Below are 23,029 nucleotides of genomic sequence, written 5' to 3' on the forward strand. Positions count from 1 at the left end.
CACCGCCCCTATGCCCTTGCCTGTGTCGGGCGCCTCCTTTCCGTCGCCCTCCTGCTCCTTTGGAAGCCCAGCGTCAAATGACGCCGCGGACGTCACAGACGTGACATCGCACGGCGTCTCGTTGCCATGGAAACGCGACGTCATCACGTCATTCTTATTGATTCTTGATGTACGTGGATGCATACATTTGTCACTCAGGCACGAATATTGCGTTTCTCTTTTCTTTACCTTTTAGATTTTTTTTCACCAAACCTTTCTCAGATTTTAGACACTTCTCCATTCTTGAACTGGTTGATATGTCAATATCATGGTCTCATTTTTGGTTGATCTCTTAACTATATGACAAAATAATGCGTGCCTTGAATTTACTGAGCTGCTACTAAAGTATGTTTTAAAAGGGAAGATTGTTTCACAGTTTTTATATTTATATTCAGTAAATGAGTACTTCAATTTTTTTTATATAACGTTCATATTATAGTCAATGTTATTCAGTGCTTCCTTTGTCTGGCCTATACTGTAAGCAAGCAATAATAAGAACATACAAGGATATATTTTACCCTGTTTTGCTAAATCTCTCTCAAACCACCAACTGAGCACCACAAAAAAAAAAGAAAAGAGAGAACTTTTCATGAAAGGATATATTGATCGGTGAGCTTCCGGACTTCCTGATTTGCACTGTTTTGAAACTCCATTATATTCTCACACTTGCATTGCTCCACTGTAGACTTTTCTAGAGAAACACAAAGGAGGAAATGGAAGCATGTTTAAATGCAGGTAAATGTGGGACTTTTAAAAGCTTCACGCCGTTTATTAACCCTTTGAGCGCCAGATGAGCCTGCAACACATTGCTCTGGGATTTGTATTACGCAGCAATGCGTTGCTGGTCCCTCCGACGCTCAAGGGGCTAAGTGTAGTTGTCGGGTATATTTAAATGCCTTTACACTTCTCAAATGCAGCTTACACTTTTCGCTGGTACTGGGCACACAGCAGAAATTCTAAGAGTTGCCAATTCTATGTACTCAGAGCCGGTTTAACTTAGGTCGCTGCAGCAGCCGAGCTTGCCTAATGCAGCTTTCTAACCCGGCGGGAATCCCCCAGAGCAGGGAGAGAGTAGGGCTGTTGCTAGGGGGCCGAGCAGTTTCCTCCACGCTGATTGGCTGCATTACCCAGCAGCAGCCAATCAGGAGGATGTGTCAGGATCACAGGGCTGGGACCATGCGGAGGATAACAGGAGAGCGGTGAGGGTTGTGTGTGTTTGTTCTGTCCTGGTGTGTGTGTTCTGTGGAGAGAGTGTCAGGGGGGGGGGGGGGGGTAGAGAGTGTCAGGGGGGGGGGGGGGGGTAGAGAGTGTCAGGGGGGGGGGGGGGGGGTAGAGAGTGTCAGGGGGGGGGGGGGGGGTAGAGAGTGTCAGGGGGGGGGGGGGGTAGAGAGTGTCAGGGGGGGGGGGGGGGGTAGAGAGTGTCAGGGGGGGTGGGGGGTAGAGAGTGTCAGGGGGGGTGGGGGGTAGAGAGTGTCAGGGGGGGTGGGGGGTAGAGAGTGTCAGGGGGGGTGGGGGGTAGAGAGTGTCAGGGGGGGTGGGGGGTAGAGAGTGTCAGGGGGGGTGGGGGGTAGAGAGTGTCAGGGGGGGTGGGGGGTAGAGAGTGTCAGGGGGGGGTGGGGGGTAGAGAGTGTCAGGGGGGGGTGGGGGGTAGAGAGTGTCAGGGGGGGTGGGGGGTAGAGAGTGTCAGGGGGGGTGGGGGGTAGAGAGTGTCAGGGGGGGTGGGGGGTAGAGAGTGTCAGGGGGGGTGGGGGGAGAGAGTGTCAGGGGGGGTGGGGGGAGAGAGTGTCAGGGGGGGTGGGGGGAGAGAGTGTCAGGGGGGGGTGGGGGGAGAGAGTGTCGGGGGGTGGGGGGAGAGAGTGTCAGGGGGGGGGGGGAGAGAGTGTCAGGGGGGGGGGGGAGAGAGTGTCAGGGGGGGGGGGGAGAGAGTGTCAGGGGGGGGGGGGAGAGAGTGTCAGGGGGGGGGGGAGAGAGTGTCAGGAAAGGCTGAAGTTTTGCCTAGGGCGCTGAATACCCTTGCACCGGCTCTGTATGTACTCTGCAATGCACTTCAAACATGCTGGGAAAATTGTAGTAGTTCTGTCACCACTAGAGATTTAGGCACAATCTATGATGTAGCCTATTAAGGGCCAGATTCACAAAGCTCTGTTAAATCAGGGCAAATAACGTGACATTATCTAAATAGGTAATGGACGTTATTTTCCACAAATTTAACAGGTATCCACAAAGCTAATTATATGCAAAAGGAACCTCCGTTAGTTATCTCATTAGAATAGGCTTAATACCATGTTAGTACTGCCTTGTGTTTGCTTAAGGCTGCCTCCAGGGTTGCAGCAGCCGTACGGAGGTGCGCTGAGGCTGAGGGAAAGCGGGTGCTTTCCCTGGCCTTGGTTAGCGTGCCATCCTGGGGCTTGTCGGGGGGCGGGCCAGTGACGTCACGGAGCTGGTTCGCCCTCATTGGGCGAACCGCTCACGTGACTGGCCCTGCGCTTCCTTGAGTGCTTGAAACTAAAATTTGGATAAGACCTACGCTTCCGCATGCTTGCGGAAGCGTGCGCGAGCCCCTGCTAAAGCCGCTCTCATTGCGGCTGCAGGGGCTCACTGGTAAGCGAGAGCGCGCCTCAGCATGGCGGTGACCATGCCCGAGGCCTAACATGGAAGACAGACAGAGAGACAAAGGAGAGACAGAGAAAGATAGACAGAGACAGCAGCAGAGAGAGATGGCAACAGAGAGGGAGAAAGGTATTTGCTTTAGTGCATAGGCATTATAATTAACCTAATGTTAATTTAGGTTGACGTTAGGTTAAATAGGCTAACGTAGCTTTTGTGCAGCTGCCCCCTAAATATTAAGGAAAGTTACTGTACATGACGGAGGTGAAATATAGTAGCAGCCCATGAAAAGAATCTCACCTTCTGCCTGGGTTGCGAACTTTATGGACGACATAGAACACGAGACTGTGACTTCACTGCTCTCTGCTCTCGATTCAGAAGTAAGGTCTAATAAAAGAGACAGGTATCTTTAAATATGCAAGTCACAGTGATCACTATATTTCACAAATAATGTAATTAGCAAAGTGAAAATGGCTATCATAGCTGGACATGTTCATTTGATTTGTCTATTAATGATCTACATACAAAAGCATTTCTTGATAATGTAAAGATAAAGGGAGGTATTAAACATTTACATTTTTTTCTCAACTTAGTGCTAGTTAATTAACCATCCTTATGGTGAGGTTAAGAAAGTAGAGATATAGCCTGTTCAATAAGCTTCAAATTGGACAATCATCTGTGGTTGATAGAAAAATGCCATTGACCAAGTCCCTTAGTGAATAGCAATGGTAAGGCCATCACTGCATCCACAAGCAAAAAATATATATGTGTACATATACATATATATATATATATATATATATATATATATATATATATATATATATTTTATATATATATATATATATTATATATATATATATATATATTTTATATATATATCACACACACACAAAAAGGATGTTGCTCACACTATATGTACACTAGTGGCTGAACCAGACCCAAAAATCAAACAGAATATCTTGAAAGAAATAAACAAGATAATCTATAATAAAATAACTTAGGGAAACTGGTGGTGCTGGGGGATAAAGATAATATATATTTATTTCCATTTTTCTACTTTGACTCTGGGTCCTTTTATTTATATATATATATATATATATATATATATATATATATATATATATATATATATATATATATATATATATATAATCATATATATATATATATATATATATAATCATATGTATTTATTATTATGTTGCATCAGGGGAGGATCTGCATCAAATACTTCACCCCTTGTTGATTTGCATAAATTACAGAAGCTGTTAGTGCAGAGGGAGACTCACAATTTGTTCTATGACGTGAGAAGAATATCAATAACGAACTGCTTTGCACAAACACCAGCAGAATTTCACATAATACCTTGCAATTGTAGTTCTTTTTCAGATATGTAGATTGGCTCCCTCATTTAGAAGGCTTGCATGCCAGATACGCAGCATACTACTAGTTACCGTGTTACTGCATGAGAATAATTGTTCATTGCTGCTTGTGATACTTACTACAGATATAGTTCAACATGAAGTCAACATATCGTTAAATGTTATGATAAATAACATATCCAAAGCTCTCTGCCATTAACACTTTAACCAAACGGCAAGAGGGGCATTTTAAAGGGGTTACCTGCAATACAGTATATGGAAAGAAAAGACTTCCTGGGAAATAGGTATGGATTTGATAGTCCATATCTCATGGGGGAATTCTTACAGTACCTGGTTTAGGGAAGTCAGTGCTATGTTTCCAGTTGCTCCATCCTGAAAAGACAGTATGCTTTCATCAAATATCAAAGATTTCCACCTTTAATAAAATGTAAAGTATTTCAGTAACATTAAAAAATATTAATGATAACTCTAAATGTAAAAACGATAGTTGTTGGGATATGCATGCACTGTAACTCATGCCTCACTCACTCTTATTGTTCCACATAGACACTACCGAACCTGACACTAAGAAGGTTGAAATATCCCTTAAACAAAATCAAGCCCTCGTGTTTCTTTCTTACTGCTACTGTAGCTAGTGCATAACATTGTGGACCCCAGAGGGGTCGCCCCGAGGGCTTCTTGACCTACAAGGGCTCCCCGCTCCCTCTGTTTTGTTGAAGTGTTCTTAATGTATATAATACAAACGTGTGTACACACACACACACACGGCACCCACACTTTACTCGCTACCTCCAAAAGTGCTCACTCACTGCTGAACCTTATTGGAGGAACTCTAGCTCTAAAGCCGATTTCCTACACTATAAATTCATACTCTCCTCCTATAACACTGTTATTTCTCTTGCTAAGCAAACCTATGTCATCTAACCCTCAACTCCTATTTGCTACCTTTAACGCCTTCTCTGCCTGATGACACCTGCACCCCCTTCTACCCTCATGGTTCTAGACCTTGCCACCTACTTCACAAATAACATTAAGTTAAATCAGACATGACATCTCTGTCTGTAAAGTCCCGCCCTCGCGGACGTCCCTCTTTTGCACTAACTCAACTCTGAGCTCATTGCTTCTACCAAGATGGCTGACATTTGAGGTCATTTCGCCCTCAACTAAGATGGAGGATGTAATCAGCTGCACTTGTTCCTGGTCTTTAAATAGCAGCCATTTACTCATACCGAGTGCCCAAGCAAGGTGTCTGATCCTTGTGCTCCTAGACCCAGTCTGGTTTCCTACTTTTCGCTTGGACTCTGTTTGCTGCTCTTCTTCCCTGACCTTGGAACCTTAACCCAGACAACACTGCTGCGCCCCATCCCGACCTCAGCCTGTGACCCGGATATTGTCCTCAGGGCTCATACCCTAGGCCTGTGGTCAGTTCCCATATCAGCCCTGCAGGCCAGACTCCTGGTTAGAGACGAGCACCGTCACAATGTCAAGCTCTACACGCACCACCTGAAGATTAACATGTCCAAAACAGAACTGATACTATTCCCCCCTTCCACTGCCAACTTTACACCCAAACTATCCCTCATTGCCAATAATACCACAATCTCATCAACACCCCAATCCCACTGTCTAGGGGTCATATTTGACTCTGATCTCTTCTACATTCCTTATATTTAGTCCCTCACTAAGTCCTTCAATCTCCACCTCCAAAATATTGCAAGGATAAGCCATTTTCTCACTCATGATGCAACTAAAATCCTAATTCACTCACTCATCCTCTCCCACCTTGACTGCTGCAACCTTCTTCTAGTTTGAATTCCCCTTGTCTGCCTGTCCAACTCCAATCCATCCAAAATGCTGGTGCCAAACTCATCTATACAACAGATGAAGAAAGTCGCACCACTGAATGGCACCATTCTCAATATATGGAGTAGACTTGTAAATATCATAAAGAAGGGTGCATCTTTGAGGACATATTGTAAATACATACAGTATACAAGGTATTTGGCGGCTAATGAAGAGACTAGCCCCGAAATGCAGAGGACCTCTTGAGAGCACACCTGGCTATCATAACTGATAAAACTTAACCTTTAATGGTCTAATAAATGAGCCAAACTAATACAAATAATTACTGGTGAAATGATCAAGTAATTATTTAAAAGTGTGAAGAGGGAAGGGGAGAGTGTGAACTATATTAATGGATCAGGCATTCTCTGACAAAGCTCCACCTCTAGGAGTGAAACGTATGTCGGGTTCGTGCCTACAAGACTTGGCCCATGCTTAACTCTCTCTCTCTGGAAATTCTTACACGTACGATCACTTTCTCCCAGCTTTCAGACATTTAAAACTCCCTGAATACTCAGTTTTTCAAGGAAGCTTATCTGGCATACTTCTACCATCTACTCCCCCCTCCAATCCCATTGGGACCACCTGTGCAGCTGAACCAATCTCCATTCAATCTAACACCCCCTAACATTCACACCCTCAAACCTTAAAGCTGCAGTCCAAGCAATATCCTATTTGTGTGTTTTTTTTTAAATAAATCAGTTCTGTACTATGAGAAAATACTTGTAGCATTTTTTTAAAAATCAACTCTAAATTACATTTTTAATGTATTATACTGTAACAAGCATTTTTCGTTTCTATAGCAACCATTTACAAAGTCACATTCCCTTCCTCTTCTGAAACAGGCTCTGGCACACCCCTTTTTGATCCCTGCCCTCTCTCTAGCAGTGCACCAATTGTAGCTAGTGACTGCCTGGTCACATGATCTTTCCCACATAACTTTGCATGTTTGGTCCTCTTCTGCTGCTGCTGTACGGTCAGCCATTTAATGAACCCCCGAGCCAAATCTTCGCCGATCGATCACAGGAGAACAGATCGATCGGCAAGTTAGCTAATTACTTCTCTTTGTGTGGATTGTATTTATGCACATATTAAAAGGTGGAAAAATGGCAGCTTGGACTGCTGCTTTAATGGGATCAGCTGTGTGGCTGGAACATACTCCATCCTGAAGCATACTATATCCCACTGTAAGTAGCCACTTTACCTAGATTGTATGCTTTCACGAGCAGGGCCCTCATTACCTTTTGTATCTGTTTCTGTATCTTTGTCCTTATTTGGTATGTGACTCTGTTTATATAATTTACATCTCTCAGTACCTCAATTGTACCGCCCTACAGAATATGTTGGAGCTTTACAAATAAACAATAATATACAGGCAAAAACACATGTATAAATGTATTTACACATACACATGTTCATATATACAGTAAAACATACAGGACACCTACAAGCTCATATTGAACCCCCAAAATAACCACAACATATATATAAGCATATAAGTGTCAAAGAGGAGTGCTACTGAGCATGGCAATATATATTTAAAACTAGAGACAGAACATGAAACACAGACAGAGCTCAGTGCACATCCAGTGAAACTTATACACGGTACAGTGCCTAAATATATATGTATAGATATCTATTAAATAAAATGGTCTTTTAGTTTAACATTTTGGCCAAAGTGTTGTAAACCCCTGAGCCACTACACGGCAGACCACATCTCAAGGGTCCCTAACACTAATATAAATTCTTAATAACCTGTGCATTACCAGGAAGAATGATTTATAATAAATCTGTCAAAATTAGTTGCATAGTTCTAAGTCTGATTGAAGCTTTTATTAACCTGTACATTACCAGGAAAAGCACTCTGTATTAGATTTGTCACAATCATACTGCAAGCAAGCAAGTTCCCCTGAGAGTGGGAGATGCTATGGAGTGAGCTTTTAACCATTTAAATGTGGGAGGGGGTGAGTTTCAATTAGGTAGGAGGTTGCCACCCTCCAATCAGCTAAGACCAGCTGAACAAGAATTGTAAAACATACAGGACACCTACAAGCTCATATTGAACCCCCTGCTTATCCTCACTACTATCGGCGTATGCTCAAAACCCTCTGTGAGTCATACAGGTAGCACCAACACCGGGTAACAGCAGTGAATCTCCCTTAGGGTGGGGGAGCAATGTGTTATATTTGGAGGCGCTGGACAGGCTTTCCCAGAGAGAGAATAGGATATGAGTTGGGGGAGAAGTGACTGTACTCTAGCTAAGTAAGCCCACACAGAGTGAGCTACGCCCTGATGTATGGTCCACGGGGGCTCTAACCTAATAAAAATCCTAGTTCATGCCAGACTGAGAGGTGCTTGAAAACCACCGTATAAGGGCCATTGCAATAGGAATTATGGGTGGTAGACCTGGGATTGCTGGGGCTCTTGAGACCTGAGCGGACAGAATCGCCTGAAGGGGAAACCATTACATGAATATCCAAAATAAATACAGTATGTGCGGGTAGTGTCCGAGGTGGGCCAGAACCTCTGTTTGAGGAGCTGCAGGAATACTCTAGCGGTCCACAACACAGGGAGCCGCCATGTGTGCTATCTGGACCGTATCCTGCAATTCACGTGTGTGTAGTGTCTCAAGGGGGCTTTATGGGATCTAGAATACCGGATCCCCTGTGAAAGAGCGCTACTCCGCATGAAATAGCAGTTCCCACCAAAACGGGAGAACAGCGTGGCAAGACTTGCAGAGTTGCATTGGAAGCTGCACGGCCTGCCTACCACTTCAAGGGAATGTGAGTATTATATTGTTCAGGGGAACCTGTATGGACAGGGAATAGTTCCGTGGGCGCCTATAAAATTTTACCACTATAAAGGATATACGAAAACCAAGCCTGTTGGTTGTGAAGATTGTTGATCCTCACGGTGGGCTTGAAAACAAAGAGAAAGCACAACACATAGCGTAATACTGTTGAAACATTAAACAAACAACATATAAGACAACATATAACAGCTGAATACTGAAATGGTATTTTTAGGACAATAAAATCATTTAATAACAATTAATATTTACTATAATGCACAATTTGCATGGACATATAGATTTAAGCAATTAAAAATCTGAATAGGTGGTTCAACTGCTCCGTAGCACCAATGTTGATGATAGCAATGCCTACTCACCAGATGGAATAGGTTTGCAGGCAGTGGATATTTTAGAGAGTATCCCCTCTCATCTGTGTGCTGCTCTCTGCTTAGCTGGCGTCTCTGTCGGCTCGTGGGTGCAGCTCATCAGCAGGGACTCCTGCAGCTCCAGGAAGCACGTCTGAGCAGATGGAACTCAGCTGCAGCTGATTCAGCACGATGTCAGCCACGGACCACCGTGAGCTAGTCTATCTGCTGCTCACTGCTAGCTGGCGTCTCTATCCGCTCGTGGACGCAACTTGTCAGCAGGTACTCCTGCAGGGCGCCAAGCAGGGCGCTTGAATAATGGGAAACCGCAACAGCTGGTTCAACTCGTCGGCGGCTATAAGAGATGGTTAGCTGGCAGCTCACGTTGATTCACCGATGTACGGGGGCTACTACACCAATGTGTGCGGGGCTTGAACCTCCACCCTACGCGTTTCAAGAGCGATCTGCTCTCTTCCTCAGGGGAACCATCTCTTATAGCCGCCGACGAGTTGAACCAGCTGTTGCGGTTTCCCATTATTCAAGCGCCCTGCTTGGCGCCCTGCAGGAGTACCTGCTGACAAGTTGCGTCCACGAGCGGATAGAGACGCCAGCTAGCAGTGAGCAGCAGATAGACTAGCTCACGGTGGTCCGTGGCTGACATCGTGCTGAATCAGCTGCAGCTGAGTTCCATCTGCTCAGACGTGCTTCCTGGAGCTGCAGGAGTCCCTGCTGATGAGCTGCACCCACGAGCCGACAGAGACGCCAGCTAAGCAGAGAGCAGCACACAGATGAGAGGGGATACTCTCTAAAATATCCACTGCCTGCAAACCTATTCCATCTGGTGAGTAGGCATTGCTATCATCAACATTGGTGCTACGGAGCAGTTGAACCACCTATTCAGATTTTTAATTGCTTAAATCTATATGTCCATGCAAATTGTGCATTATAGTAAATATTAATTGTTATTAAATGATTTTATTGTCCTAAAAATACCATTTCAGTATTCAGCTGTTATATGTTGTCTTATATGTTGTTTGTTTAATGTTTCAACAGTATTACGCTATGTGTTGTGCTTTCTCTTTGTTTTCAAGCCCACCGTGAGGATCAACAATCTTCACAACCAACAGGCTTGGTTTTCGTATATCCTTTATAGTGGTAAAATTTTATAGGCGCCCACGGAACTATTCCCTGTCCATACTGTTTTCCTGACCAGGGGGTCAGGCTTTGTGTCCTAGGCAGCCCCTTATGTATAGTTTTAATTAATATATAAGGTAATAGTTACTACACCACACACATTGCGGTTAGCGCTACCTGTTTTGTTGTTTATGTTCAGGGGAACCTGCCAATGAGACTGATGGTGGGTGGGCGAGTACCATCTACCACCTGTCTTCAGGAGGATAGTACCCATACCATTGGATATTAAGTACTAATATCATTACTCATTCCTTATACCTTGTTTAGTGGTCTGGCATATGTTATTCTTATATACCTGCATTGGAGCGCTTTAGCCTATTTCTATCTTGCCCCATGGATTGACAAGGATGCTTCAGTTCAACTGGGGCCAGCGGAGGAATCCTTTGTGTGGGTACGGACGGTACTTCCTGCCTGTCCGCAGATGTCAACACCCTTCATGCAACCGGATGTCGTCAGCAAGGAGGCGACTGCCAGGGTGGATGAGGACATTGAGATACCCGCTCCGGTGAGTAAGGCCCCTACTGATTTATTTTTGCAGTGGCACCGCAACCGAGCCCAGGGCCGAGGATATAAAGCCCCTATGGACCCTGACATGCATAAAGTGTTCACGGTAATGGGCCGCGGTAGGTGTAATGTGACAGATACACCCAGAAACATTGCAGAGCCTAAGGCCTCCATAGACATTGCACAGGACTCACAAGGTGTAATTAAATCTTCCCAGGACTGGAGAATCTGAGCTAAGTTTGATGATGGGGTACACAGGGGTGAAATTAACGAGGTTTTGTTATGCAATGTTATTGTCCTCCCTCCCACAATTTACTGTACTGCAGATTTTGTAGATAGTAATCCCCGAGAAGGGAGGGTGAAGCGGAGCACAGCCGTGCAAACGAGGGATAAATCCAGGATAACAGCCGATCAGGTAAAAAACTTCTTTATTGAGTGAGCGACAACATGGTGCAGAAAAGGATAGCTCTATCTATCTGTAAGAAGTTTTTTTACCTGATCGGCTGTTATCCTGGATTTATCCCTCGTTTGCACGGCTGTGCTCCGCCTCACCCTCCCTTCTCGGGGATTACTATCTACAGATTCCAGGGGATGCACGCCCATGGAGGAACATCAGGCGTGTGAGTTACCTTTGAATTTGGTCACTGGGATTTACACACACGGTAGGTATCAGCGCTTGAGATGCAGTCCTATTTGGAAGTGATTTAGTGGAGTTGTTATATCTCTCATCTACAGCACCTACCAGGACTTTATATACGTTTCTCATTGCTCAGCGCTTACCTGTGTACACCAGCACTCACTAATATCGCAGATTCCTGTTTGAGGAAGTTCTTCAATCAAGATTATCTGTATTATTCGTTTTATTCAGATCAGTTACCTCAGTCATTAGAGCACTATTTGCCAGAACTTTGTTCTATAAGTACTGCCGATTCTGTTGGCGCCATACAAATAAAAGAACGCTAATATCGGTTATGCAACGCATGCTTATCCCCATACTGTATGTTTCATTGACTTTCCCTGATCTGGATTATACATATGGCAAGCGATACCTTCACAAATGCTGGACTTTAGCTTTTCAGTCATGTATCCCATTGAGCTGAAGTTTTCAGCATATATAACATGTTTTTCTTGCGGCACTGAAGCAATTTCTTGCAGCTCTTCATCAATTGCCTTCCCCACTCCAACAGCGTAGATTATTATGCCTGAGGGGAATAAAGGATGCTGGGTAATCACATCACCGCCATAACGTCTACAGTGACTTCTAAATGTCCTCTACTGACCACAGCCGTAAATAATCTAACAGCGCTTCTGACCCCCTGAGAATTTGCAACACAAGCAACAGGGTTAATTTAATGTTGTAGTTGGATGTTCTAGCAGCTGTATTGGTACTTGGAATATACTGTATACATTTGTAGAGAGTGTTGATACCTTTTAATGGACAAACAAAAGAGTTCTTCATAGATGAAATAATAGTATACAGAACTTTGGGAACCGTAATGTTCACTGTAATGTTCAAGTTTATTTATTTATAAAGAAGAAATGACCAGGAAGTAATATATTGAGAGTTACCTCTCGTTTTCACGTATGTCCTGGGCACAGAGTTATAAGGGCCTGCTGCCTTAGGACAAGGCGAGCATGGCACCCGCTTTGGACCCCACGCTCCTTCTACCTCCTGTTAGCGGGATCCAACGTTCAAAGACCGGAGGGGGGAGCTGGAGAAGGGAGGGCGCTCCCCCATCTGGTCTCGGAAGTTGGATCCTGCCGACAGGAGGGTGAGGAGGGAGCGCGGGACCCTGGACTGGCAGAGAGAGGTAGGTGCTTTTCCGGAGTGGGCCACCTGCTGTAGCGTTGCGTTCCCATGGTGACTGATGGCAAATGATGCTGCGGCATCAATGCATTGCTATGGCAACGTGACATCACATGATGCCATGACTCCGTGAGGCTGCCAGAGGAGGGCTACTCATCAAGGTAAGTCACCTTAACTTTTTTTTTTTACAGGGGGGGCCCCGCTGCCAGCGTACCGCCCTGAGCCCCGCAAAGCTTAAGACCGGCCCTAAACTTTCTTACTATGATGACTGCAGTTAAGACATAGAATTAAATGAAATTTCCGGCCCAGCTAAAATATATTTGAATGTCCTAGTATTAGGTTGAAATGATTTATCTGGCTCTTCTGTCTGGAAAAATATATCCTTGTTTACATGGCATTTTCAGCATTTTGGAGATTCTTGGTGATTTACCTGTTGCAAATAAATTGCATCACTTTCATGAATTAATCTATTCATGACCATGACAAATATTTATCCACAGACATTTCTCCAAGTCTATAGCTTTATGTGCACACCACAGCCGTATAATGAAGTGCAAGTTGTTAAAGGTTTATGGCTCTGACTGCAGAATGTCTGTTTAGAGCTTTTCACCCATGCAATATTCAAACGGTAATAATATACTTGAAGCAAGTGACTGGTCGTCTCTATGAATTCACTACCAAACTCTGTGTGAGCAAGCATGTGTGAGTGAGGCTATACGATCTGTGTGAGCGAGGCTATATGCAGGGCAGTCTTAACAGCATTATAGGCCCCCGGGCAAAGCATTGCACTGGGCCCTGCCAACTCTCCGCTACTAGTCGTAATTTTTCTCCTTCTAAGGAGTTAGCGGGAGATTTGAATGTTGAGACGGGTGATCGGAAAATTAGTGTTAAATTCTGGTCTGTGCATAGATTAGCATGGGGTCCCTATACTCTTGGCCCCCCCCGGGCAACTGCCCAGCGTGCCCATGCGTTAAGACTGCACTGGCTATATGAGCTGTGTGAGCGAGGCTATTGTATGTGAGCTGTGTGAACGAGGTGGTTTAAATGAGGCTGTGTGAGCGAGGTTGTGTGAGCTGTGTGAGCGATGCTACTGTACTGTATGTGAGCTCTGTGAACAAGGTGGTTTAAACGAGGCTGTGTGAGTGAGGCTGTGTGAGCAATGCGATTGTATATGAGCTGTGTGAACGAGGTGGTTTAAATGAGGCTGTGTGAGCGAGGCTGTGTGAAGGAGCTAAAATAAATATTTTTACTCTAAAACAAAGCCTATTTGTTGGTTAAACCTTTGAGTGCCCCATATTGTCACCATGCACATCATGAGGGCTGGCACTGCAGGACCCTACGACATACAGGGTACATCAGGCTATAAATGTTAGTTGCTGGCCCCTCAGGCAGTGACGAGGTTAATCTTTGCCGCTTGACTAAAAAAACAGATTTTTTTTTTAGGTAATCTTTGGAACTCTTGGTCCCACTCTATTAAACCCTGTTATCTGTGTCACTGCACCATTTTACAATTCTCAGAGATATAGGGCCCTGACCAAGTGGATTAAAATGGACTCCGGAGATTGCTGCAGAAAACAAAGAATTCACTTACGTTTTTATCCATTTTTTTTTAGAAGATTGCTGATGTGCAATAATACACAATTAAAGCAGTAATTCACGCTGATAAGAGTTGTTTCGTTATTTTTATCTGATTCAGGGGCCAAACCATGTTAAACAAACATGAAGGGCCCCCATCTTGGCTCTGAGATATTCCTCTTTTTATTGAAAATAAATTCCTTTATGGTCATCAGGTCAGCATCAGAAATAGTTTTTTTATTCTCTTCCTGGGTGAGGCTTACCCAAGCAGCCATATTGTTTTTGTTCTTATCTATGAGTTTTCTAAAATTGAAAGATCACAGAATTTGAGGTAGAAAAATGTGACTCCCTAACCCGAATCATATAAAGATGAAAACCAAGTATTCTTGGGTGATTGCTGTTTTATGAAATAATCCTCTCACATAAAGGCATTATCTAGCCAAAAAATTATCCTGGAGTAGTTAAGCCCAGCTGGGGTTTTAGTGACCATATGATGCCATGTTCTGAGGGGATTGTTACTATTTATTGACTGGATTTGTTTTAATTAGATTGTATTGTAATGTTATTTAATGTCAGTAGCGCTCATTGATTTAAATTACTGGGAATTATTAGGCATTAATGCTTAGGGTTTCAACCAATTTTAAATGTGGACATCTGAATGTTTTCAAGCTTCAGTGTACAATACAAAGTATAGAAAATGAATAAAAGTTACTTCAAACTTATTTTTAAATTTCACGATTTTACGGTGAGGAGAACATAAAATTATTTTTTATTATATGTGCATGTACTACACAAATGCCCCATTACTCTGTTCTGCATATAGTATGATATGGGTTGATATGAGAATAAGATTACCATTCTGTTTTGCTCTGTTTGCCCAGTCAGAGACATCATCTTGCGCCCGACCATCGGTAAACACAATTGCCACTCTGGGCACACCGAAGGAATGTGGTCTTGCCCCCTGTGCTTCCGAAAAGCTTTTCTCATACATGAGCTTCAGGGCAAGTCCAGTCATGGAACCTCTGCCCATGTATTTTATTTGGGACACCGCTTTCTTCATATCCTTGGCTGAGCTGTATTGTGCCATAGTAAACTCTGTTCGGACATGAGTGGAATATTGTACCAAACCAACACGGGCAGCTTTCTGTGAGATCTCTAGTGAATCCAAAATCCCATTTACAAACTGTTTTACAATTTCAAAGTTGTCCTCTCCAAGGCTTTTGGATCCATCAATCACAAATACCAAATCAACTGGGCCTTCTCCACATTCTGTAAATAACACATTGAAACATGTTAGAGACTGTGCATATCTGCGTTTTACATTCAAACAGACATACCCATTTCTGCACACTATTTAACTTCTAAATTGGATCCGGCAGTTTTTAACCACTGTGGGTCTCAGAACGTGTGCAAAAAAATTAAGATTTTAAATATTGATATTGTACTATCAAAGAACTGTCATATTTAAAAGAGTCCGCTCCCACCCTTCCTAAAAATATTTCTATACCAGAGATCATAAGTCTAAAATATGGTGGGTTCTGGGGTTAGAACTTGCTGGGATTGGGTGTTCATTCATTTAAAATTTCTATTAGTATCAGTTGGTTGGAGGTTAGTGGCCCCTCCTCCCAGGGTTTAAGCTCGCCCCGCTTTTTAAGTAGCAGGTTTTTCCATGTACCTGAGCAGGACAGGTCCACTGAGACCATTCTCCCTTCACTGCAGAGGTAAATGAGAGTTTTCGCAGGTAGTGTTAGGGACCTGCATACTGGTCATGCCGTGACGTGGCTGCAGGCTTATAACGGTTTGGCCAAAGGGTTTAACTAAATGACCCTTACTCATGAGAATACTAACATTGAAGTATTTAACTATGTATTTCGTCACATTGAATGTAGCATCAGGTATTTTTGTCTTTTGTTGTATACATTTGGCCACGCTCAGTAGCATTCCTTTTGACACAAATTTACTGTGTATATGATGTGGTGGGTTCTGGGGTTAGAGCTTGCTGGGATTGTGTGTTTATTTAGCCTAAAACAGCAACCTAATACTGTACTAGAATAGTGTCAGACACAACAGGACTAGAACCCACAGCCCTATCAGTGAGCTAAACCAGCTGATGGCCAGCAGTGCACATTGTCTACTACTAGCATACCTCCGAAGGATATGTATTTTGTTTATTGCAACATTGAAAGCACTTCAAGCACAAAGTGATAATATGTACTGAGGGATATGAGTTACTGAGGCCAGGTGACATTAAATAAAAGATGAACAGAACATGAGCAACCTCACTCTACTGGGATAGAAGAAAATGACTGCCACCTCTGCTGCTCTAGGGATTACACAGTTATAACTGTGGCTCGACAAGCAAGCACTATTATTATTTGCAGAAGAATATTCTTGGTACTATCTGGATGTTATACATTTTCATCTTATTAGACCTGATCTGTGCAATCTCATTTATATAGATTGTACAGGGGGCATGAAATCCCTTCTATATACCTATCTACGGTATTTAAGCGGATAGTGTCTCTTTCAGGGTGACTGCATCTCTGAAGCCAACCAGTGATTTAATACATTTTCAATCTGCATTATCAAACAAGCTCTAAATCAAGAGTCGTTTGTTCTGCAAATATAAATATACCGGCTTTGTTCTCTGCTTATCATTTTGCTTCAATTATTACTTTACTGATACATATGTGGCCTATTCACAGGATATTTCTTTGAACAATTCTGTAGTCCCCCCGTAGAAGAAGGGTTGTTCTTAGCAGCCCACGCAGTTTCTTATGTGGCCACAAATGTAGAGGTGCAGCGCACAGCAAAGAACTGGATCCACAGGACAGCAGCAGTATGATGAAAATAAAAGTTCTTTATTAGAAAATCATGGTGCAGACAGGTATGGGTGCAGGAAAAAAACCTCTGTCTCTAACGCGTTTCACCCATACCTGTCTGCACCATGATTTTCTAATAAACTTTTATTTTCATCATACTGCTGCTGTCCTGTGGATCCAGTTCTTTGCTGTGCGCTGCACCTCTACATTTGTGGCTACCTGAATCATTTCTACCAGCAGAAGCACGCATTCCAGAAGGCACAATGGGCAAGGTCACGTGAGTTGTACCTTTAAACAGTACATAGAGGTATTTTATTGGTGTGTTTATGCAAAGTGTCAGTACCAGTCCATATTGGCAGTGAGGGGGTGGGGCTCATATATCTCCATTACCCACACTCACCAGGACATTTATTCAGGTCTCAGACTACACACTCACCCATATATACCTCACTCAATTATATACCTTAAACCCAGCCTACTCCCTTCAATCAAGAAATTATTGTTTATTACAAATCCTGTCACTTGAGCACTATATCTGAACAATGTTCTTCTACCAGTTTCTTATGTGTCATACTATTTCTTTCCAGCAGAGTGTGCTCCTGAGAAACAGATTCACAAATGTGCCAAGGAAGGAGAAACATTTTCCCCTACTATTTTGGGACTGAACTAGTTATTTCTTTGATCATTACAGACAGCACATGCAGCCATGTAGGTGTAGCCTGGAGCTCCCGTGGCTCCTGGAGACCCCCCTCCCCTTGAGCAGCTCGGTCGCGGGTGCCGACAGACCCGACGGCTGCTTCCAAGAGTGGGGGCTGGAGCAGGGAGCAGCGCGGCTTCTCCTGCCTGCGGCCGCGATCGCGTCTCTAAGGTCCCGGCGGCCGGACAAGCAGGGCGCCGCCATTGAGGATACTGTTGCGCATGCGCAGGGATGCGTAGGCGCAGGGACAGCCCCCGAGACAGGGATAGCTCGCGCGAGAGCAGGGAAAGCTGAGGGAAGGTCGAGGCAGCCCGGGAAAGCTTGCGCAAGCGCAGTGAAGGTAGGGAAAAGCCCGCGAACCCCTAGCCTACCAGGGAAGGCTCGGAGCTGGGACTACATATCCCAAGAGCCTTTGCGAGCCCCATGTGACCCCAGGGAGCCAATAGGGCTTAGGAGACCCCTGAGAAAAGAGATACATTTGGCGGGCTTGCAGCACGTTAGATCAGTCAGAGGAAGGAACAGACAAGGGAAGGAGGTAGGGTACAGGAGTCAGGGACTCCCCTGTACTAGGCCAGAACCCCCAGGGCCCGAGATAGCTCAGCTTCCCAGTAAGGTGAGTGTTGCCAGGGGCAGCCCTCAGGATAGGGACCCTGCCACTTACATTAGTGGGAGCTGGGGAAAGGAAGGTTACAGAGAGTTGGAGTCAGGGAGCTGTAGGGAAGTAGGGTGCGGGGAGCGAGTGCAGCTTCTGCCCCATATAGGTACCTACACCCCAGGTAGGCCCCAACGCCCCACTAGTTTAGTGGGTAAGTGCTTAGGGAGGCCCGAGATAGGGACGCTGCCCTTTAGCATAGAGTGCTGCCTTGTCAGAGTCACGGCTGTTAGTGCTGTGAGGTCTGACAGGCAGGCACCTTGTTTTGCAGCACGTTGGCTGCAACCTCCAGTGAGCTACAGCTTGCTGCTGTAGGCGCTGGGACTAGTCAGAGAGTAGTGGGTCTGGAGAAGGGCTATAGCTGTTCTAGTCACCTTGAGGTAGCGCTAGGGGTAGGATGCCTGAAGGGATAAACTGGTAACTGAGAGCAGGAATTCTGGAGAGGATCTGCACTAGGCTAGCCAACAGTAGGTAGACGCCCAAGTACTGCATGGAAGAGTACTCTAGTCCATTCCAGATCACTTACCGAAGGGACTTGGGTAGTTGGGGGAGTGAGACAGGTCATTACCCCTGCAGGCCCTAGGAGTTCCCCAAGCCACTACAGGTTGCTGTACTACAGGGACAGGCCCTAGGTTAGGGTTCCTGTCACGTTAGTACCATTTAGATTAGACAGGGACACAGCAGACGCTGCGGTTCCTGTGAAGCGGTCCCCACGTGCAAGGAGTTCGGTTGGATCAGACGGATTCATCACACGTCTGACCCTTTGAGAAGTTTGTTGCTGACCCGAGCACCGGAGTGCTCGGCAGGTATTATACCATCACATGTGCACCAACAGGCCTAGAGGTTCTTAGTGACTGCGCAGTCACCCATTGACTATCTCTGTAGGAGTACGGGACATTGGGTGGGGTTCTTGGGACACTGGGTGGGATCACCTAGTGTTTGGGAATCGTCCTGCGAGACGTCACTGTTAGTGTCTCACCGTGAGAGAGACACAGGTTATCATTATTATTCGTTAGTAAAGTCCTTCGTTATATAAAGCACTGTGTATGGTATTATTGATTGTCCTGCGAGGAACCACTCCCCCTCTGGTGGGAGCCATCGCAGGTGGAGGCGCTGTACCGAGAAGATGTTGTAAGTGATCACCCCTAGTATAATTACCCCAGGTTCCCCGTGGCGGAAGCTCAGCCCTCCTGTGAGCCAACAGGTAATGCACCACACCTGAGTAACAATATATGTTTCCTGCACTCACACAGTAGAATCTGCGATTGGGTGGGGGAATACCCGTTACATTTGGAGGCGCTGCTGAGATAGACCTGGGGTGCCCTGTTTTCATTTTTTCCAAATTGGCCAAATTAGATTTTTCACCATGTTTGGGCCTGCAAGCCATGAGGCCCACGAACGAAACAAGAGGACAAAAGTATCCCCGCGACATGTGCTAGTAGTAGGGGATGTTCCCAGTAGTGCCGTGAAGTTGAGGGAAATTTGTGAGGCCCTAGGGAGACTCCTGGGCATAGACCAAGGGTGGAAGAGGATAGAGCACCGGTACGACCCCACAGACCAGTGTTGTAGACTATGGCTAGTAACGGATCAGGAAATATGCCGGGAAAATGTCCCTCTGACCTTGCATTTCCCAGAGGCCCCACCCGAAGGCTACCCTCTTGCATACTCAGAGAGCCTTAGTGAGATTACCAGAACTGTGATCAAAATGGAGGCTCCCTCATCAAGGGAGTCACACCTAAAATGGCGTCTCCCGCCAAAGCAGGAGAGCACATGTGCTGCTGACTGCAAGCCTGCACCAAATTGTGTTGTAGAAATCCGTCCGGGACTGGCGGGAAAACCAGAGCTCCGCCCCCGCAATGTGAGTGACTCAGTGATAGAGCGAGCCCCTCCTTTACATTCCACCAGGGGGAGCAAGCAAGGTGAACAACCATCAGCAACTGCTGTTCCCACTAAAAACAGTACAGAGTGCAGAGAAATACACCCTCAGTTGTATGGGGCATGGCGGACAAAAGGAGGAAAAATACCCTTTCTTCTGTGCCCGTGCCTACAAAAGGATTTGAATCTATCTGGTGGTATGGACTTTAACCCCTTTAGGCTACCAATAGAATGGCGGGTGGCAGTGGTGGAGGATGACGGGTGCATAAGATGTGTTTGTGACCAGTGTGACTTCCCAGGTGGCAAACCGACCTGGGGTCCCAAGTGTGCCAGCTGCGGAGCACAGTTTCTAAAGCCTGTGCTGCTGCAGTCTACAGTCCCAGATCCCAAGCAGGAATCTCAGATGGCAGAACCCAGAGAGGAAGATATTGTTAACTGCTCTACCTCAACCACGGCGGTGGAGGAGCAGACAGACAAGGCTGCCCTGGTTCCCTGTTGCAACCAAGCGGGAAGAACTGAGGCCCGGCCAGCTACGGAAAAGGACGAACCATCGGTGGCGATGCGCCTACCGGCGAACCACCCCAGCAGTGAGACAGAGGAATCACAGGGGGAGGTGTTCCCCCTAGAAGAAAGCTGTTCCGCCATGCGAGTGGACCAGTATCTACCACCTACCGTTCAGTTGAAGAGAACAGTCAGCTCTGTCGTGGTGTCAGGTGAAGCACCGCAGATACCTGACAGTGTTCCACAAGAAGAGAAAACTATTGCAAGCCAGCAGAGTGGTAAGGAACCCCCTTGCCCCCCACAGGCTCCGATGGAGGTGGCCGTGAAAAAGGCCAGAGTTACGGCTCCTGAACCGAGTGTGAGCCCGTGCGCTCCGACTCAAATGGTCCCAGGACCGGGATCCAACGCTCCCGAGTTTCAAGCCAGTAAGTGGACTGTCCCAGAAGTGCCGGGGACAGGTCCCGATACAGCCGAGGTGGGAACTGACAGCGTCCCCGAGGACCTGTTGGCTACCGTGAATCACCACAGTGGTAAGGTATCTACCCTTTACCCCCTGCCAGGTGAAACAGAGACCTTGAGGAAAGAGACATTGTCCATTGCTCGCTTCCCAGCGGAAGCCTCGCAAGTACGTAGGGACAAGGACTGTGTGGCGAGGGATTTAGTAAAAATTGCCTCCCTTAAGCCCAAAAGGGAGCGTGCCATTCGCCAAGTAGTGGACCGCGGAAAAGGTCCTGGCCGCCTGGTCTACCGCATCCATGCCGCGGGTGACCGGGTAAAGGTCTGCTTCAGAGACATGGTGCTACTCCTTCCACCAGGGGGAGGAAGTAGCGAGGAACCAGTGACTGTTGCCCTCCGGTGTGCTCTTCAAGAAATTTTTCTGGGGGAGGCTCACGGACGCAAAAGTGAGGTACCCCCACTTGATCAGTTAGGGGCACCCCACGAATGGTCTCAGCAAACAGCTGACGCTCAGCTGGCCTCGGGTATGGTATGTGAACTGTATTGTAACCTGATGTCTAAAGTCACCAGTGATAGGTTGTACATATGCCCTGCATTTTCATTGTATAACTGTGTACCAGGTTATGTCTGCCATCCAAGCGAGGTCGTTGGAGTTTCACCAGGGGGAGAGTGTAGCCTGGAGCTCCCGTGGCTCCTGGAGACCCCCCTCCCCTTGAGCAGCTCGGTCGCGGGTGCCGACAGACCCGACGGCTGCTTCCAAGAGTGGGGGCTGGAGCAGGGAGCAGCGCGGCTTCTCCTGCCTGCGGCCGCGATCGCGTCTCTAAGGTCCCGGCGGCCGGACAAGCAGGGCGCCGCCATTGAGGATACTGTTGCGCATGCGCAGGGATGCGTAGGCGCAGGGACAGCCCCCGAGACAGGGATAGCTCGCGCGAGAGCAGGGAAAGCTGAGGGAAGGTCGAGGCAGCCCGGGAAAGCTTGCGCAAGCGCAGTGAAGGTAGGGAAAAGCCCGCGAACCCCTAGCCTACCAGGGAAGGCTCGGAGCTGGGACTACATATCCCAAGAGCCTTTGCGAGCCCCATGTGACCCCAGGGAGCCAATAGGGCTTAGGAGACCCCTGAGAAAAGAGATACATTTGGCGGGCTTGCAGCACGTTAGATCAGTCAGAGGAAGGAACAGACAAGGGAAGGAGGTAGGGTACAGGAGTCAGGGACTCCCCTGTACTAGGCCAGCACCCCCTTGGTCCGAGATAGCTCAGCTTCCCAGTAAGGTGAGTGTTGCCAGGGGCAGCCCTCAGGATAGGGACCCTGCCACTTACATTAGTGGGAGCTGGGGAAAGGAAGGTTACAGAGAGTTGGAGTCAGGGAGCTGTAGGGAAGTAGGGTGCGGGGAGCGAGTGCAGCTTCTGCCCCATATAGGTACCTACACCCCAGGTAGGCCCCAACGCCCCACTAGTTTAGTGGGTAAGTGCTTAGGGAGGCCCGAGATAGGGACGCTGCCCTTTAGCATAGAGTGCTGCCTTGTCAGAGTCACGGCTGTTAGTGCTGTGAGGTCTGACAGGCAGGCACCTTGTTTTGCAGCACGTTGGCTGCAACCTCCAGTGAGCTACAGCTTGCTGCTGTAGGCGCTGGGACTAGTCAGAGAGTAGTGGGTCTGGAGAAGGGCTATAGCTGTTCTAGTCACCTTGAGGTAGCGCTAGGGGTAGGATGCCTGAAGGGATAAACTGGTAACTGAGAGCAGGAATTCTGGAGAGGATCTGCACTAGGCTAGCCAACAGTAGGTAGACGCCCAAGTACTGCATGGAAGAGTACTCTAGTCCATTCCAGATCACTTACCGAAGGGACTTGGGTAGTTGGGGGAGTGAGACAGGTCATTACCCCTGCAGGCCCTAGGAGTTCCCCAAGCCACTACAGGTTGCTG

The 23,029-nt window shown here is 46.4% G+C and overlaps 1 protein-coding gene and 1 long non-coding RNA gene across 2 annotated transcripts in view; one reads left to right on the forward strand and one right to left on the reverse strand.

Annotated features, from left to right (window-relative positions):
- The window catches only part of MATN2 (matrilin 2), a 120,290-nt gene that overhangs the window by 1,671 nt on the left and 95,590 nt on the right, over positions 1 to 23,029 (reverse strand). Inside the window, exons 12-16 of the mRNA XM_075582667.1 lie at positions 14,965 to 15,378; positions 11,777 to 11,929; positions 4,362 to 4,403; positions 2,947 to 3,033; positions 641 to 730 (exon numbers count right to left, since the gene is read on the reverse strand). Coding sequence (XP_075438782.1) covers positions 641 to 730; positions 2,947 to 3,033; positions 4,362 to 4,403; positions 11,777 to 11,929; positions 14,965 to 15,378 — 786 coding nt within the window. The remainder of the gene's footprint in view (positions 1 to 640; positions 731 to 2,946; positions 3,034 to 4,361; positions 4,404 to 11,776; positions 11,930 to 14,964; positions 15,379 to 23,029) is intronic.
- The window catches only part of LOC142480336 (uncharacterized), a 36,828-nt gene continuing 24,307 nt past the window's right edge, over positions 10,509 to 23,029 (forward strand). Inside the window, exon 1 of the long non-coding RNA XR_012794991.1 lies at positions 10,509 to 10,728. This is a non-coding gene — a long non-coding RNA (uncharacterized LOC142480336). The remainder of the gene's footprint in view (positions 10,729 to 23,029) is intronic.

Source organism: Ascaphus truei, chromosome 2 (assembly GCF_040206685.1).
Source record: "Ascaphus truei isolate aAscTru1 chromosome 2, aAscTru1.hap1, whole genome shotgun sequence".
Classification (NCBI taxonomy): Eukaryota; Metazoa; Chordata; class Amphibia; order Anura; family Ascaphidae; genus Ascaphus; species Ascaphus truei.